The 16,784-nt window shown below is 41.1% G+C and overlaps 1 protein-coding gene across 1 annotated transcript; it reads left to right on the top strand.

The window, feature by feature from the left end:
- The first annotated feature begins 1,516 nt into the window (after window positions 1–1,516).
- f9b (coagulation factor IXb) lies at window positions 1,517–12,833 on the top strand. Its single transcript, XM_034684117.1, has 9 exons — window positions 1,517–1,523; window positions 1,974–2,099; window positions 4,543–4,715; window positions 4,821–4,845; window positions 4,931–5,044; window positions 5,178–5,309; window positions 6,736–7,133; window positions 10,883–11,027; window positions 12,109–12,833. The coding sequence occupies exons 2-9, from the start codon at window positions 2,012–2,014 to the stop codon at window positions 12,654–12,656; spliced, it is 1,623 nt and encodes a 540-aa protein (XP_034540008.1). The 5' UTR covers window positions 1,517–1,523; window positions 1,974–2,011; the 3' UTR covers window positions 12,657–12,833.
- Window positions 12,834–16,784: the final 3,951 nt, after the last annotated feature.

The following is a 16,784-nucleotide window of genomic DNA, read 5'->3' as shown; positions in this document are numbered from 1 at the left end:
TGTTGCCTCACAGCTATAAGGGTCTTGGTTCGAATCCCCGGCTGGGCAGGTGCCTTCCTTTCTGTGTGGAGGTTGCATGTTCTCCCCATGCATGCGTGGGTTCTCTCCGGGCACTCCGGCTTCCTCCCACAGTCCAAAAACATGCTCATCAGGTTGAAATTGCCCTTAGGTGTGAGTGTGTGCGTGAATGGTTGTCTGTCTCTCTGTGTTAGCCCTGTGATAGGTTGGCGACCTGTCCAGGGTGTACCCTGCCTTCTGCCCGAAGCCAGCTGAGATAGGCTCCAGCCCTCCGTGAACCCTAACGGGATAAACGGTCAAGATAATGGATGGATGTCTGAAATGAATCAAAACCTGCATCTAATTATTTATTCGTGTCGAATATCTTCAGCTTTGGTTTTTCTTGCATCACTTGGAGGAAAAATAAAAACACTGCATTTTTACCTCTGAGTCTTTTTCAGTCTGCAAACACAATCACATTATATAACTGCTGATGTAACAAACCAGCATGCAAAGATATAGAATCAACTTAAATTTGATTCATGCTTACGTAACGATGAACAATCTGGACTGGAGTCTGGGGAAAAGATTTACCACCATCCTGATTTTCATCCACTTTGCTCTCTCTCTATTTCAGCTCATGTACATCCCCTCCCTCTCATGGATGGATTCATGAATACTAATCATAAGTTATTGTTGTTTTTATAATATGTGCTAACACAGGGTGTGGTGAAGGTGCTGATAGTTGAATTGATGATTATTATTCTGCTGTAGAATCTCAAGTTTGCAGAAGGGGGGGTTGAATTTAATGGCCTGCAGAAGTTACATTAAAAACAGAAAGGTGTAACCTGCATCAAACAACCTGTTTAAATCATCCTCAGCCGATAAGTCACCACAAGGCTCCTGCTGCCAAGACGCTGCTGGCTCAAGGCCAGCTGACCGGGCTGTCAGGAGCGGTGATTTGTCCACAGCCACGCCCTGAGTAAGTCGCAGTCTAATCAGACACCCTTCAATACTCATGATCAAGCTCTGAGTTTGGGTGTCCTTCACTTCAGTGTGTGAACAGCAGCACCAGCGGAGGAGTTTTAATTATGTTTTCAGTCTCTTCTGCTGCTTTTAAATGGCTCTAAGCTGATTTGAGAGGATTTACAGCAGCATTCGTACACTCAAACGAGGATCAGGACACATTAGGGTGCATGTGTGTAGTATGTCCGTGTCTTCTGAGAGGCAAAGTCATGTTTTGAGGATACTTTAAGGGACGAGTGAGGATGTTTTCAGGCTCCTCTCTTCTTTAAAAGCTTCAAACAGGAAGAGTTAAAGAGGCATAATGCTCATGAATAGTTTAAAGGTGTGTGTGTGTGTGTGTGTGTGTGTGTGTGTGTGTGTGTGTGTGTGTGTGTGTGTGTGTGTGTGTGTGTGTGTGTGTGTGTGTGTGTGTGTGTGTGTGTGTGTTTTAAACTGTCACACAAGTCATGATGCAAAAGCTGCTTATATGACATCCGGGTAAACAAAGTGATTAACAACTGGTAATGTCATCACACACACACAAACACACACACACACACACACACACACACACACACACACACACACACACACACACACACACGCACACACTACAATGTCCTTCTTACTCATCAGTTGTCAATATTTGCTGTTGCTCAATTTCAATCTCACTCAACTGAATAAAATCATCTTCATTTCAAACTTTCTCACTCTGTACCTCTCTCTCTCTCTTTCCCTGAAACACACTTTGAACATTTATTGGCACTTTTTCCTTCCCTGGTTTTCTGCTTCTTTCTCTCTCTCTGAAACAAACACACAGATGTGACCAAACACACACACACACACACACACACACACACACACACACACACACACACACACACACACACACACACACACACACACTGCAGCCTCTCAGATGAGTAAACAGTGGCCTGCTGTACTTTGGAGTGGTGGATTTGTCTCTCCAGGACTGAGTTCAGACAGACGAATAGTTGAATACAACAAGATGGCCGGAGTATGTTTACTGGTCTTCACCGCTGCTTTGCTGCTGGAGATCCACGGACACCCTGCTGTGACTACAGAGGGGCACTCAGGTAAACAACACACGAGCAGGTATGGATTCAGGAGGCAGGAGGCACACAAAGGTCAGAGATGTGAGAATGTGGGGACAGGCTTGTGGTCACGCAGCTGACCATCAGATCATTTCCAAAGGCCTGATCTCTGATCCCGGGTCTTAAAGTGACAACGCTCCAAAATCTGTAGAGATCATGAATCACGGATCCTGCAGATTTTAAAAATAGCATAATCTCCTTGTTTTGTTTTGCTCTGATTTGCATTGTTATGTTTGGTTGTTGATGTGCACTTTGAAAAATTGATAAAATGTAACATTAATTAAAGTAATCATCAATATTTGAATTATGTTGGAAACTAATTAATTCAGCTTTTAAACATTTTCATTATAAATTCAAACAGTCCTTAACCCTCCTGTTATGTTTTATTCTCTGGAACAGCAATAATGTTCCTGGGTCCATTTGACCCGGGGCATATTCAATTATCCAAAAGTGTCAGAACCCCAAAAAATCCCAATACACATCTAATTTCTAACTCCATTACTAACCATTTAAATCAAGATTTGGTCCATTGGTGTTCTTTAACTCTCAGAGATCATGGTTCAATGAGGATGACTCACTCGTTTTTCATTTAAAATAATGTTAAAACTTGTTTTAATGTACATTGGAAAGACCTAAATATAAATACAATAGTTTTACATGACATAGGTTTTTGTTTATTTTATTTAGAATTTAGAATTTTAGAATTTTATCATTATTATTATATTATTATATATTATTTTATGAAGTGATGTTGATAAATTGGTTTGGAAGGCATATATTGGCTAAAATTGACTTTAAAAAGGGTCAATTTGACCCGCAACATAACAGGAGGGTTAAATAGAAGTTAGTTCTCAGCTGTCAAACTACATGTTAAGGATGTGCAAAAATCAAGTGTTGTTTAACTATGTACACTACCGGTGTAGTTACAATTATTTTCAACATTGTAGATTAACACTGAAGACATCAAAACTATGAAATCATCTGTTTTTGCCATAATCTGGATTACAACAGTATTCAAATAGAGCTATCCATTGTGTGCTAACCCTACCTCTGAACAACACAACTGATGGTCTCAAACACATTAAGAAGGCAAGTCATTCTACAAATGAACTCTTGACAAGGCTCATGTTAATTAGAAACCATTCCAGGAGACCACTTCATGAAGCAGACTGAGAGAATACCAAGAGTGTGCAAAGCTGTCATGAAGGAAAAAGGGGGCTACTTTACAGAATCTAAAATATAAAACATATTCTGATTTTTTTAACACTTTTATGTTCATTAAATAATTCCATATATGTTCTTTCATAGTTTTGATGTCTTCAGTATTAATCTAGAGTGTTTACAATAATTAAAATAAATACAAACCCTTGAATGAGAAGGTGTTTCCAAACTTTTGACTGGTAGTGTATGACGCAGTGTGTCTTCAAACAGTTTGGATGTTTTGGACATAGAGTGACATACAAGCTGTAGGTTTTACCCTTTTTTTTGCTTGTAAAATCGTGTCAAATTGTTGGATCCATTATAATTTCTGAACTGCAAATGACCCCAGCTGCTTCTCTCAATAACACTAAAAACCTAAATGGACACTTTTTAGGTCTGCAAGGTGCGAGTGTTTGGTACTCAACGGTTTATCATAAAAGAAGTCTCTCTGTGGAAGTACCAGACTCCAGCGGCAACAACTACTACTATCCGTCTCACCACTATTACCTCTCTCTCTTCATCTCCCTCTGTCCCTCTCTCCAACCCCATCTCGGTCTCAGCAGATGGGTGTCTAACATGAGTCTGGTCCTGCTCGAGGTTTCTGCCTTATTCTTTTCAAAAACCAATGTGTAAACAAAACTGAAAGCGACCACAAAAAAAATGTAGTAATATTAGACAAATTATCTTAAATGTCAGAATTTCATGAGAATAGCTTGAAATGTTGAAGACTCCAGCTGCTACGACTACTACTATCCGTCTCACCACTATCATCTCTCTCTCTCTTCATCTCCCTCTATCCCTCTCTCCAACACGGTCTCAGCAGATGTGTGTCTAACATGAGTCTGGTCCTGCTGGAGGTTTCTGCCTGTTAAAGGAAGTTTGTCCTTGTCACTGTAACTTGCTAAATGCTGCAAAGTGCTCTGCTCATGGTGGATTAAGATGAGATCAGACTGAGTCCTGTCTGTAAGATGGGACTGGATCTGATCCTGTCTTGATGTTGGGTCTTTGTTGATAATAGAACATAGAGTACGGTCTAGACCGGCTCTGTTTGTAAAGAGTCTTCAGGTAACATTTGTTGTGATGTGGGGCTGTATAAATAAAGATTGATATTGATATTAAACAGCAGATAAGAGACCAGTTAAGTTGTGTTGTGTATTTATCAGGGCCAGTTGCATTGTCTGATTTGGACTGCACATATTTGAAATGCCATGTCTTTCTTCTGCAGGATCCGTGTTTGTGTCTCAGCAAGTCGCCAAAGCGGTGTTGATTCGCCAGCGCAGGCACAACAGCGGCAAACTAGAAGAAGTGCTTTACAAAGACAACCTTGAGCGGGAGTGTATTGAGGAAATGTGCTCGAGGGAGGAGGCCAGGGAGTGGTTTGAGAATGAGGACCAAACTGTAAGTTACACACATGAACTCATTCATATACACACAAAGACACACACAAACCAATTTAATGAACAGATGTGAGGTTTCTTATTTACATCCATGTTTGTCTTGCAGACGGAATTCTGGGCCAACTACATCGGTAAGAAAGTGATGGGCGAGAAGTTCTCACAGTTGTTCTCACAGCCTTGTATCAACCTTTGTGTGTTTTGTATACCTGTGTGTAGATGGAGACCAATGCAAACCACCTCCTTGCCAAAATGGAGCTTCATGTACGGATGGAGTCGGCACATATACCTGCTGGTGCGACGCAAATTTCAGCGGCAAGAACTGCGAGATTGGTGATTGTTCCACGCTTCTTTTGAAAAAGGAATTCCTGTGTCTTCACCTTGATGATAAAATATCACCTGGTATAAGCGCCAAGGTGATAAAGAACATTTATGAGAATCATTTGGCTCTTTTTCCTGTTTCCAGAGGTGACCAAGCAATGTTCAGACAACAACGGAGGATGTGCTCATTTCTGTGTGATGAAGGGGGAGATACCTGTGTGTCGCTGTGCGGCTAATTACACAATCGGAGCAGACAAGAAGAGCTGTGAATCAACAGGTAGACAACAGGATGAACTCAGAGCCGGCCCTAACCAACTTATTGCATGGGCAAGATTTCGAATAGTGCCCTTGTATTGTAACCAACTCCACCAACAATCACATCACATATACACTGAAAGCAAACTGACATCCAGCTTTATGTTTTACAGGTTTCCTTTATTTTAAAATTAAAAAGACTTCTAAAAGAACGTTAATAAAATAGAATAGAATGTACTTTATTTATCCCCAATAGCAGGAAAATAGTTATATTAAATATATATTGTATTTCAGCCTAGCCTACATTTTCTATCTAATTAAGCTAACAGCTACCAAAGTGTAAACAAAACAAAACAAAGACAGTAAATCATGAACACATAAACTTCAAAAACTGCTCTGCCAACCAATTTTTTAAAAACCAAAAGTGAATCACACGATTTTAAACGTATACAGGCATCACTCTGCAATTTAACCCTAAATTATATTAGATAAACAATATTATTTTTCCTGTAGGCTTCAAATTTTCTTCCTCACTCATTTAGGGTGCAAGTGGCGCCCCCTTTGGCAGGATGGCGGCCCTAGCATTTGCCTAGTCTGCCTATGCCACGGGCCGGCCCTGGATGAACTAGATATTACCAAATGTAGGAATGCTGTGGTCCTGTCAGAGCAAGCAGCAACCTTTGGTCTAAAAATATGAGTCCAATGCGGAAGTGCGAAAAACTGCAGTTCCTTGAGTGTCCACTAGAGGCTGGCCCTGGAAGTACCGGTAACCACATACACACCAATTCAAAAAAGCCGATCTTTACAGCAGAAATAAACATGTTTACAGCCTGGTACAAAAGACGAGTGTAGTCTGGTTAGCTTATTTCTCGATCGGCACACACTGTACGGGGGGTACATTTTTTTCCAACACTGCAATTTCGAAGATATTGAGATTATGAGTCTTCCAATGAGAGGCACAGCTGACTTGATTAACAGGTGGGAACACTGTAGCTGTTGGCTAGGAGGCTCAAAGCCTGCCTCTCTAAGTCGCAATCGCTCAACAGCAGCAATATGGCTGCCACCGACGATTGGCCTCAAAACAGCGCTTCAGAAACAGACGGGTGACGTCACAGAGTTTTTAGCACTCCCGCATTAGACTCATATCTTTACACCAGAGGTTGCCGCTTGGCTTAGACATAACCCGTAAGATACACTTCTTTTACACCATATTTCTTCTTTTCCAAACATGCAGCTTGTAAAAATATCAAGTATGCATTTCAGTGCTTTGCTCAGGATCCTTGATAATGAAGTCTATCCTGTATAACATAAAGCCACATCCCTTTTTGCTGCATCTTCGTCATGTGAGAAAAGTACAAACGAGGTGCAAGAAAGCTGTGCAAATATCCCAAACTCTGCAACTAAAACACAAAACCAGAACATCTCAGTCTCTGTTTCTTCCCCTGCAGGACCGTTCAGCTGTGGCCGCGTGGGTCCATCTTCCTCACCTGGTGGCAGGTCTGCCTTAGCCCCCCGGTCCTCAGGCCTGACTAACAGCACAGAGACCCTGCTGGATGAAGACATAAGCGACTATATATCTCACATGTATGATGACTATGATTTACCTACAAGTGACCCACAGACATCTAACATCAGTGAAGTATTCAAACGTTCAGTGAGGTCAGATCCAGGCCTCCCTACGGATCTACAACAGGCTGTTGTGAGCGAAGGGGAGGAGAGCGGTGTCACTGAAAAGCAGCGGCCTTTCTGGGCTTTCCCCACCATGCCCACCATCAGAGCAGAGGAAAACTCAGACCAGAGGATTGTGGGTGGAAACGAGGCAAAGCCTGGAGAGATACCATGGCAGGTACTGTAGTGTGGGATTAAAAATGGAGAGATGTAATAAGTTGAAGGCAAATTTATTTTGCGTTTAAACTGTTGAAGAGTTTTTATTATTACAAACGCAGTGACCACAATTAAATGGCAGCCATTTTTCCTGTAACGTCACACTCAGGGTTGGAAGCTCAAATGCTGTTATGGAGTCAAACTGCTGCCGAATCAATGTCAATTTAGTGTTTAGAAATTGTTAAATAACTCAAAAGTCACTAAGCGGTTACAATCCAGATGGATATTAGCCTCGTTCAAAGTAAAAATCCATCAATCAGACTTTATTTATAAAGCGCTTTTCATACAATGATATTGTAACACAAAGTGCTGTACAAAAAAAATGAATAAATAAAAAGACCTCCCCTTCCTAACCCCAAAACCAACCCACAATCCTAAGGTGAAGAACACAATATGTGCAACAATAATAATAAAAACACTAAAAATAAAATAAATAAATACAAATAAAAATAAATAAATAAAGAAGTTGCTGAACGAACTGAGGAAACGCTCTCATGATATCTTAATGAGGAAACACTGGAGGTAAAATAAGATGTTAAAATCACCAAAATAAAATAAAATAAATTTCTAAGATAATAAAACACTTAAATATTAAACCATTAAAAGAAAATAAGATGCTATAATTAAAATAAATGAATAAATAAAATGAATTATTAAGATAATAAAACACTTAAATATTAAACCATAAAAGGAAAATAAAATGCTATACTTCAAAAAATTAATACAATAGAATAAAAAGTGACTCAAATTTGAACTAGATGATAAATAAATAAATAAAACTGTTACAACAACACATTTGATAACCCATGAGCTAGTTTTAGCATCTTTTAATAGCTGGTGTTCACATTCTGCCACCCTTAAGCTAACATGGCGGGGGCTGAATTTGAGTTAAGCACAAGCATAGACTGTAAATAAAAATGGACAGCGTTGCTCCGCCTCTTCCCGTTGTACAGTTCTGAAGCCAAAAAATCCCTCTCCTGGGCGCAGCCATTGTGCAGCCAGAGCCTGTGAAGCCCATAGACTGTAAAAAATATGGACGTAGTATCCGTGACGTCACCCATCTATTCCTGAGAGCTGTTTTGAAGCAAATCGACGGCAGCAGCCATATTGGTAATGCGGAACTCAACTAGGCAGAGTGTGACGTAGTGTGAGTCTCTTAGCCAATGGCTGTGTTCCCGACCGGGATTCACGTCAGTCATGTCCTTATTTGGGCAAAACTCATAATCTTAATATCTTCTTAACCGTCACGTTAGAAAAAAATTAACCCCCCGTACAGTGTGTGCCATTAGAGAGATTAGCTTCATAGGGCCAAGCCGTTTTTTGAACCAGGCTGTAAACATGTTTATTAATGCTGCAAAGATCGTCTTTTTCCCATTCATATCTATGTGGTTTCCGGTGTTTCTGCAGCCAGCCTCAAGCGGATTCTCGATGTATTGCAGTTTATATCACTTCCGCATTGGCTTCATCGTTTGAGACCGGAGTTTGACGCTTGTTCTGAAGCCAAAAAATCCCTCTCCTGGGCGCAGCCATTGTGCAGCCAGAGCCTGTGAAGCCTTTGTAATAAGCTCCGCCCTACAGTGTGACGTCACAAGACGCTGTGTGTCCTTTATAGTTTCCCTCTACAGCAGCTGTGAATCAAAGGAAACAGGAAGTAAAACCCCGTTTTTTAAACTCTAATAACTAACGAAGAAGAAACTTTTCAGAAAAAAGAGGCCTTGAACACAAAACAGTCAAATACTATATCACCACAGCATATGGATGTGAGAAACATTCGTACGATGTGTATTTATTTTTTAAAGTTTGACTGAATGGGGAGACGGATTTTTTGACCTATACTGCAGCCAGCCACTAGGGGGCAGTCACACTGCTGAAAGCCTCACCACCAGGGCCGTATCCGGCACGCTTGAGCACAAGGTACTTGTACTGTTCTCTTTATGTGTTAGACTTCAAAAAGTGTCAACACAAATAAACAGCCAGCCAAACTCCTTTTCAAGAGCCAGGAAGTGAGCGTCCTTGCTCCTTGAAAAGGATGGCTGTTTATTTATGTTGACACTTTTTGAAGTCTAACACATAAAGAGAACAGTACAGTGAAAAGTCATTGCTTTCTGAAGGATCTATGCAGAGGATTGCATTGGATAAGACAGAAACCAAACGGATGCAGCTAGGCTATTTTTTTCTCAAAACTCTCTTCACTTCCTACTTCCTGTTTCCTGTTTCCGTTCCGACTTCAAAATAAAAGCATGAGAACGTTTTAAAGGGGACATATCACGCTTTTTTCATCAATATATATTGGTCTAAGAGGTCCCCAAAACATGTCTTTAAAGTTTATGCTCAAAAAAACACTTTGAAATCAGATTTTGGCATGCATGAAAAGTCCTCTTCTTCATTCCTCATCAGAACACTCTGTTTTCTCTCTGACCACGCCCCCTCCGGAAGTGGATGTGCCTCGGCTCTCCAGCACGTTGATCTAATGTTTACATGTTGGCTGAATATACACGGCTGCTCAGAGATCGCGTTACTTCAACCCTCTGAATCTGATCCTGACGGAGAGGCGCCTGTAGCAGGACCTTTCTGAACGATTGGTCATAGATTTAGTGTTTCTTGTTGTTTTATTTATCAGTATGTAGACGTGTGTCTTGGTACACAGCTACAAACATGTAGCTATGTGGCTATGCTAACTAGCGCTAGCACTTATCCATGATAAATAAAAATCATCCACTAGATCTTCAAATCTGCAGACGTGGGGAGTAAAACCGACCTTTGTGTTTATTAAGACAGCCTACAACTAGCATGCCTCCCTCCTAAGCTCCTTGTTAGCACACATTTGTGCAGGTAATGAAAAACGGAGGAGGGATTCAGTATTATTTTATACAGTCTATGGGCTGGACAAGCTCCGAGCTCTGACTCCGTGACAGACCGGATATTGTTGTTACGTAACAAAAACACGGAAGTCTGAAACGGCTCGTTTCACACACATTTATAGAAAGGTGGAGAAATCAGAACAGGGGCAGAATGGATTTTTTCATTCTCGGGGGGTTTGTAGACATGCCAGGGAAACATATTTCAGGTTGAGAACCATTAGAAAGTCAACTTTGCATGATATGTCACCTTTAAGCAAACAAACGATCTTCTATCTAGCAATTAACTTTACTTTAAACATACACAAACACATGAAGGGCAGAACAGTACTTGTGCTGAAAGAAAGGATGAGCGCTCAGTGAAGAAACCAAAAATTGAACAGATGATGCTTAATTCCATTCTAATGAACAATATACCAGACAGACACGGTAAAAAAACGTGCGACTCCAAACCAGTCTACCTTCCACTTTCTCTGCCACACAGAGTTCTATATTAAAGAGACAGTGTCTTCTCATCTAAAAAAGGAACTATAGTTTATAAAACAACCAAATCCAATTATAATTTTTTACATGATTTACCCAAGCGGCAACCTTTAGTCTAAAAATATGAGTCCAATGCGAAAGTGCTAAAAGCTGCAGTTCATCAAGGATCCGCTTGAGGCTGGCTCTGGAAGTACCGGAAACCACATACACACCAATTCAAAGATGATGATCTTTACAGCAGAAATAAACATGTTGACAGCCTGGTACAAAAGATGAGTGTAGTCTGGATAACTCACCAGGCTCAACAGATTTGGTGTAAAGAACCTTGCAGTGTTGCTTTGTTCAACATTTGAAGTGTTTGTGTGTGCAGGTCGCTCTGATGTATTGGTCACCTGCTCAAGGTAGAGCACTGCCTTTCTGTGGAGGATCTCTGCTCAGTGAATTATGGGTAATCACTGCTGCTCATTGCCTGGTCCAGGCTGATATGGAACAAAAAGCTTTCTTTATCAGAGTGGGTACGTAAAACAAGTCCTCTCCAAATCTGTCGTCTCCAGGAAAGTTACAGTTAAGAAAAGAATTACATGCAGAAACATGATGCATGCTTGAGGGATGTAATCCAACAATCTGATTACATCAAAGCCTTATTTTACTGCCAGCAGAGACTGTTTGAATTATCTTTGTCATCAGTGCATTCAAGGAAAATTCTGCCAATATCTTGAGTCAGTGCCTGAATTCTTTCCATTCATCAGCTGTGTTGTTGTGAACCAAACCAAGAAGACAAACAGATGAGGTTGGAAAGATTCTGAGCCACTTGCAATGATGATTAAAAATCAGATATGTCTATCAATGAATGATTAAAAGAAGCTCCTGGTTGTAACCATAGCTGCACGTTGGAAAAAAAAGGACTGAATACTTTTGATGCTCACATCTTTCATTACCTCCCGGCTGGATTACTGCAATGGAGTCCTGTTCGGGGTAGCCAGCAATGCCCTGGACAGGATCCAATACGTGGCGAACTCAGCTGCAAGGTTCTCACGCACACCAAGCCCTGGATACACATCAACCCCACTCTCATGCACCTCCACTGGCTCCCTGTTAAGTACTGCATCACCTATAAGCTTCTCCTCCTCACTTACAAATCCTTGCATGCCGTCGCCCCCCAATACCTGGCTGACCCCCTCCACCAACACACTCCATCCCAGGACCTAAGGTCTTCGGACCTGGGTCTCCTCTCCATCCCCCAGACTAAGCTGCAGACTTTAGGAGACAGAGCATTCACTGTGGCAGCCCCCACCCTGTGGAACTCTCTCCCTCCAGACATCCGCAGTACCCAAACCCTGGACAGTTTTAAGAAAGGAATCAAAACGCACCTTTCCCTTAAAGGCCTTTCCTCATTAGATATCCCCACCTACCCCCCAGACCCCCTACCTGACCCAGTGAAGCGATCTTGGGTTTCTTGAAAGGCGCTATATAAATATCAGTTATCATTATTATTCTTAAAAATCAATCTGCAGAAGTCACAAGATAAAAGGTGTAAAAATGTTGCTGTCTCATTTTGAAATCTAACATGTTGCATGCATTTATCTTTGCTTTCAGGTGAGCATGATGTGACCAAACCCGAGGGTCCAGAGCGAGACTATACGGTGGCAGAGCGGCATGTCCATCATAGATACAATTTCAATGAGTCACCACATGACCACGATATTGCCCTGCTGAAGCTCGCCACTCCAGTGGAGCTTTCCAACGAGCGACGTCCCATCTGCCTGGGCCCCAAAGACTTCACAGAGAAGTTACTGGTTGACTCCAGGTCTTCTCTGGTGAGCGGTTGGGGAAAGACAATATTCCAGGGCAGAGAGGCCACCAAGCTAAACAAGCTTCAGGTCCCACACGTGGATCGCACTGTCTGCAAAGAAAGCACTCAGCAACGGGTGACACGCTTCATGTTTTGCGCTGGCTACCAGAGTGCCAATAAGGATGCATGCCAGGGGGACAGTGGAGGACCGCATGCTACCAATTTCAAAGGCACCTGGTTCCTGACGGGCATCGTCAGCTGGGGGGAGGAGTGTGCAAAAGCTGGGAAGTATGGCGTCTATACTCGAGTGTCATTGTACTACCCTTGGATCAGAAGGACAACGGGGTTATGAATCAACTGAAAAATATACTTTAGAGTAGCTCAATGATAAATCAGCTGACAGCAAACAAGACAGACCGTAGCATCTGTCTGTAGCCTCCATGGAAGAAAAAAGTCCTCTGCTGACTAACCATGAAAGTCCTTGTGTTTATTTTCAACACTTCAATAAAGTGAAATAAAAATAGAAGAGAATTTGAACATTTCTTGTTTCAAATACTGCTTTGTTGTTCTTTTTCATCCTAAATTAAAATGGAATAAAAGAAAAATATAAAGTGTGTTAAAGGTGACATATCATGCAAAATTGACTTTTTAATGGTTCTTTACCTGAAATATGTGTCCCTGTCTACAAACCCCCGAGAATGAAAAAAATCCATTCTGCCCCTGTTCTGATTTCTCCACCTTTCTGTAAATGTGTGTGAAACCAGCCGTTTCAGACTTCCGTGTTTTTGTTACGTAACAACAATATCCAGTCTGTCACGGAGTCAGAGCTTGGAGCTTGTTCAGCCCATAGACTGTATAAAATAATACTGAATCCCCTCCTCCGTTTTTCATTACCTGCACAAATGTGTGCTAACAAGGAGCTTAGGAGGGAGGCATGCTAGTTGTAGGCTGTCTTAATAAACACAAAGGTCGGTTTTACTCCCCATGTCTGCAGATTTGAAGATCTAGTGGATGATTTTAATTTGTCATGGATAAGTGCTAGCGCTAATTAGCATAGCCACATAGCTATATGTTCATAGCTGTAGCTGTAGCTGTAGCTGTAGCTGTAGCTGTAGCTGTGTACCAAGACACACGTCGACATACTGACAAATAAAACAACAAGAAACACTAAATCTGTGACCAATCCTTCAGAAAAGGTCCTGCTGCCTTTCTGGCAGAGGTCGGTTTTACTCCCCACGTCTGCAGATTTGAAGATCTAGTGGATGATTTTTATTTATCATGGATAAGTGCTAGCGCTAGTTAGCATAGCCACATAGCTACATGTTCGTAGCTGTGTACCAAGACACACGTCTACATACTGATAAATAAAACAACAAGAAACACTAAATCTATGACCAATCCTTCAGGTCCTGCTACAGGCGCCTCTCCGTCAGGATCAGATTCAGAGGGTTGAAGTAACGCTGGTCTGTGAACAGCCGTGTATATTCAGCCAACATGTAAACATTAGATCAACGTGCTGGAGAGCCGAGGCACATCCACTTCCGGAGGGGGCGTGGTCAGAGGGAAAACAGAGTGTTCTGAGGAGGACTGAAGAAGAGGGCTTTTCAGGCAGACCAAAATCTGATTTCAAAGTGTTTTTTTGAGCATAAACTTTAAAGACATGTTTTGGGGACCTCTTAGACCAATATATATTGATGAAAAAAGCGTGATATGTCCCCTTTAAAGAACAACAAGGTGACAAATTTAGTCACTGTGGGTGTGTCTGATGGCAGTAGCTAATTCACATGCTGTTTTTGTTTCTCAGAAGTTTGATAATCAAAAATGTGTTGATAATTTTAAAGGTTTCTCTCCTCTGAAACACTAGAGAGCTTCCAGTTGGAGTAATGGTATAATGCACACACTTTAAAAGGGAAATCTGTAGCCGGCTTTATAAATGAAGTATTAATAAACACCTGCCTGCACGATAAGTCTGCTCCAGAGCCAGGTGCTCTCTGCATCTGTGCCTCATTAAAAATCTACATTTCATCACCAGATTTTCTACACTTCCTAGAACGAGAAGAAGAAATCACATCAGTCAGGTTGAGTCAAAAGGAATAACACTGTGCTTATATTTTTGAAAATAATCATGTACATTATGCATTAATATACAAGCTTTCACAATGATTCAAAATATCAAAAAAGTGCAAAATGAGCAAAAGTAGCAAACACCATTTTAAGGTACGGTGAAAAGACTGAGTCTAAGCCTGACGGAACAAACCACACACTTCTGATGTTACAGTTTAGTCACATGGATTACAAATCTAACATGTAGAAATGTTAAAGAATTGTTCTGGATGGAACTTTTTTATCATAAAAATGAAAATGTTCCTACTGCATATGTCAGTGAAAATAGACCTATATCTGGGATTAGGTGTCACCTTTAGGATTCGATTACATCATTCAAAGATGCTGATAATACTAAAATAATCTATTGTACTTTTTGTAACTTGATAACATCTAACTGTCAAAATGTGTTGAACCTTTCACATGACTTTAATCCAAAGTTTAGTTTCACATATTCACAGTGAACTGCAGCTAACGTCACAGACTGTAACTTTACACTGTCGGCCCTTCAGAGGTGAATCCTCCCTGAATATGGCGGTTCAGTGGCAGTGTCATGATCACCACTTTTCACAAAAACAATCAGGCAGTTTTAAAAAACAGGCAGTTTGGAATAATCCGCAATATCTGTCCTCATTAACTCGCTAACCTAGATTCAAATACTTCAGTAATCCACTGTAACTGTAATAGTTAAGTTCTACTCTACTCCATTTACAGTTACATCCCAACACTGAGCAGACTCCCCCTGTTGGTGTGATGTAGCATTACAGGCAGAGATAACGCAGTAGGCGTGTGCAGTGATTTGTTCATGCAGAGCAGCAAAACAAACAGAAGAGTAAAGCTTGAATAATCTCAGTGGTCATAAGAGCTGCGTGACATTCATTTGGTAGAAGATTTAAAGCATGAGCACGTATGAAAATCAGCAAAATGCATAAAAATAACACATCAACATATCAAGAGGCAAATTAACTCACTTAAACAACCGCCACAATGACTGCAGGTGCAGATGACATGCTCTAGTACACAGTGTGCATCCTGTATAAGCTGCAGTCCCTGTCCCAGATAGTCCATCTAAGCACTGACCAGATTATGTCTTTTTCACGCCAAACATTTTCATGTGTCGCAGCAGAAAAAGCACAAGAGGAAATATCTGATGGCTCTGCTTCATTCAAGTTTTCCACAGAGGCACCATGCACATAAAAAGGCCAATTACATCACCGCTATATTTAATGTTCTTCAGTAATCCTGTACTTTTCCCCTGCTATGAGGTTCTGAAAAAAGATCTGTAGGGGGTTTGCTGTGATATTTCCAATCATGCATCCATCACTCGCACAAACAAAGAGGCAGAACAAACTGCTGCAAGGAATGAGGAGACCTGCACTATCTTTACAGGTTTCTTCCTCTAGGTTTCAAATATGCAATGCATACAACACATGCAGTACTATGTCAGCACTCATTATAAAATTCAAAACCTTAAATGTAAATTTTGACAGAAGCATAAAGAAAAAGAAACAAACATGTTTCAGCCTGAGGCTTTCATCAGCATCTCACCAACCAGGTGGGTGTGTCTAATTTATCAGCAATTAAAAACGAAGAAACCCATGTTACATAATGATACAGAATGATACAAAGTAAAGTAGACACAAGGATCACAAAGAAATCACAAAAAAACATCCTTACATCCAAAAATGTATCACCAAAATACAACCATTACAGGAAACAGGAGAAAGAAAACTCCTCTACTCAAGGAGGCTTAAATGAGGAGTTTTCCTTCTCCTGTTTCCTGGAATATTTTTATTTTGGTGATACATTTTTCGGGCAGACTTAGTGGGCATGAGGTTTTGAGATCCAAACTGGATATTGATCTGTGGGACTGGCTGGAATTATAATAAGCTCAGTCTTGGACAGGTTGAGCTGTAGGTGACGCTCCCTCATCCATTTAGAAATGTGAGCAAGGCAGGATGAGATCTGAGCTGAGACAGTTGTGTCGTCAGGTGGAAAAGACAGGAAAAGCTGTGTATCATCTGCATAGCAAGTGATGTGGTGTATATTGAGAAAAGGAGGGGACCAAGCACTGATCCTTGAGGTACCCCCTGTTGATAAGCCATGCATATTTGACACTTCTCCTCTCCATGATACTCTAAAAGCTCTCCCTGTGAGGTAGGACTTGAACCACTGGAGGGCAGACCCTGAGATACCAAGTGAGGAGAGTGTAGAGAGGAGGATTTGGTGGTTTACTGTGTCAAAAGCAGCAGACAGATCCAGCAGCAAGAGAACTGAGGACTGACCCGCAGTTGGTGAGACGCTGATGAAAGCCTCAGATTGAAACGTGTTTGTTTCTTTTTCTTTATGCTGCTGTCAAAATTGATATTAAGAGTTT

The sequence above is a fragment of the Notolabrus celidotus genome, chromosome 5 (genome assembly GCF_009762535.1).
Source record: "Notolabrus celidotus isolate fNotCel1 chromosome 5, fNotCel1.pri, whole genome shotgun sequence".
In the NCBI taxonomy this organism is placed as follows: domain Eukaryota; kingdom Metazoa; phylum Chordata; class Actinopteri; order Labriformes; family Labridae; genus Notolabrus; species Notolabrus celidotus.
This window is presented reverse-complemented; position numbering and strand designations above follow the sequence as displayed.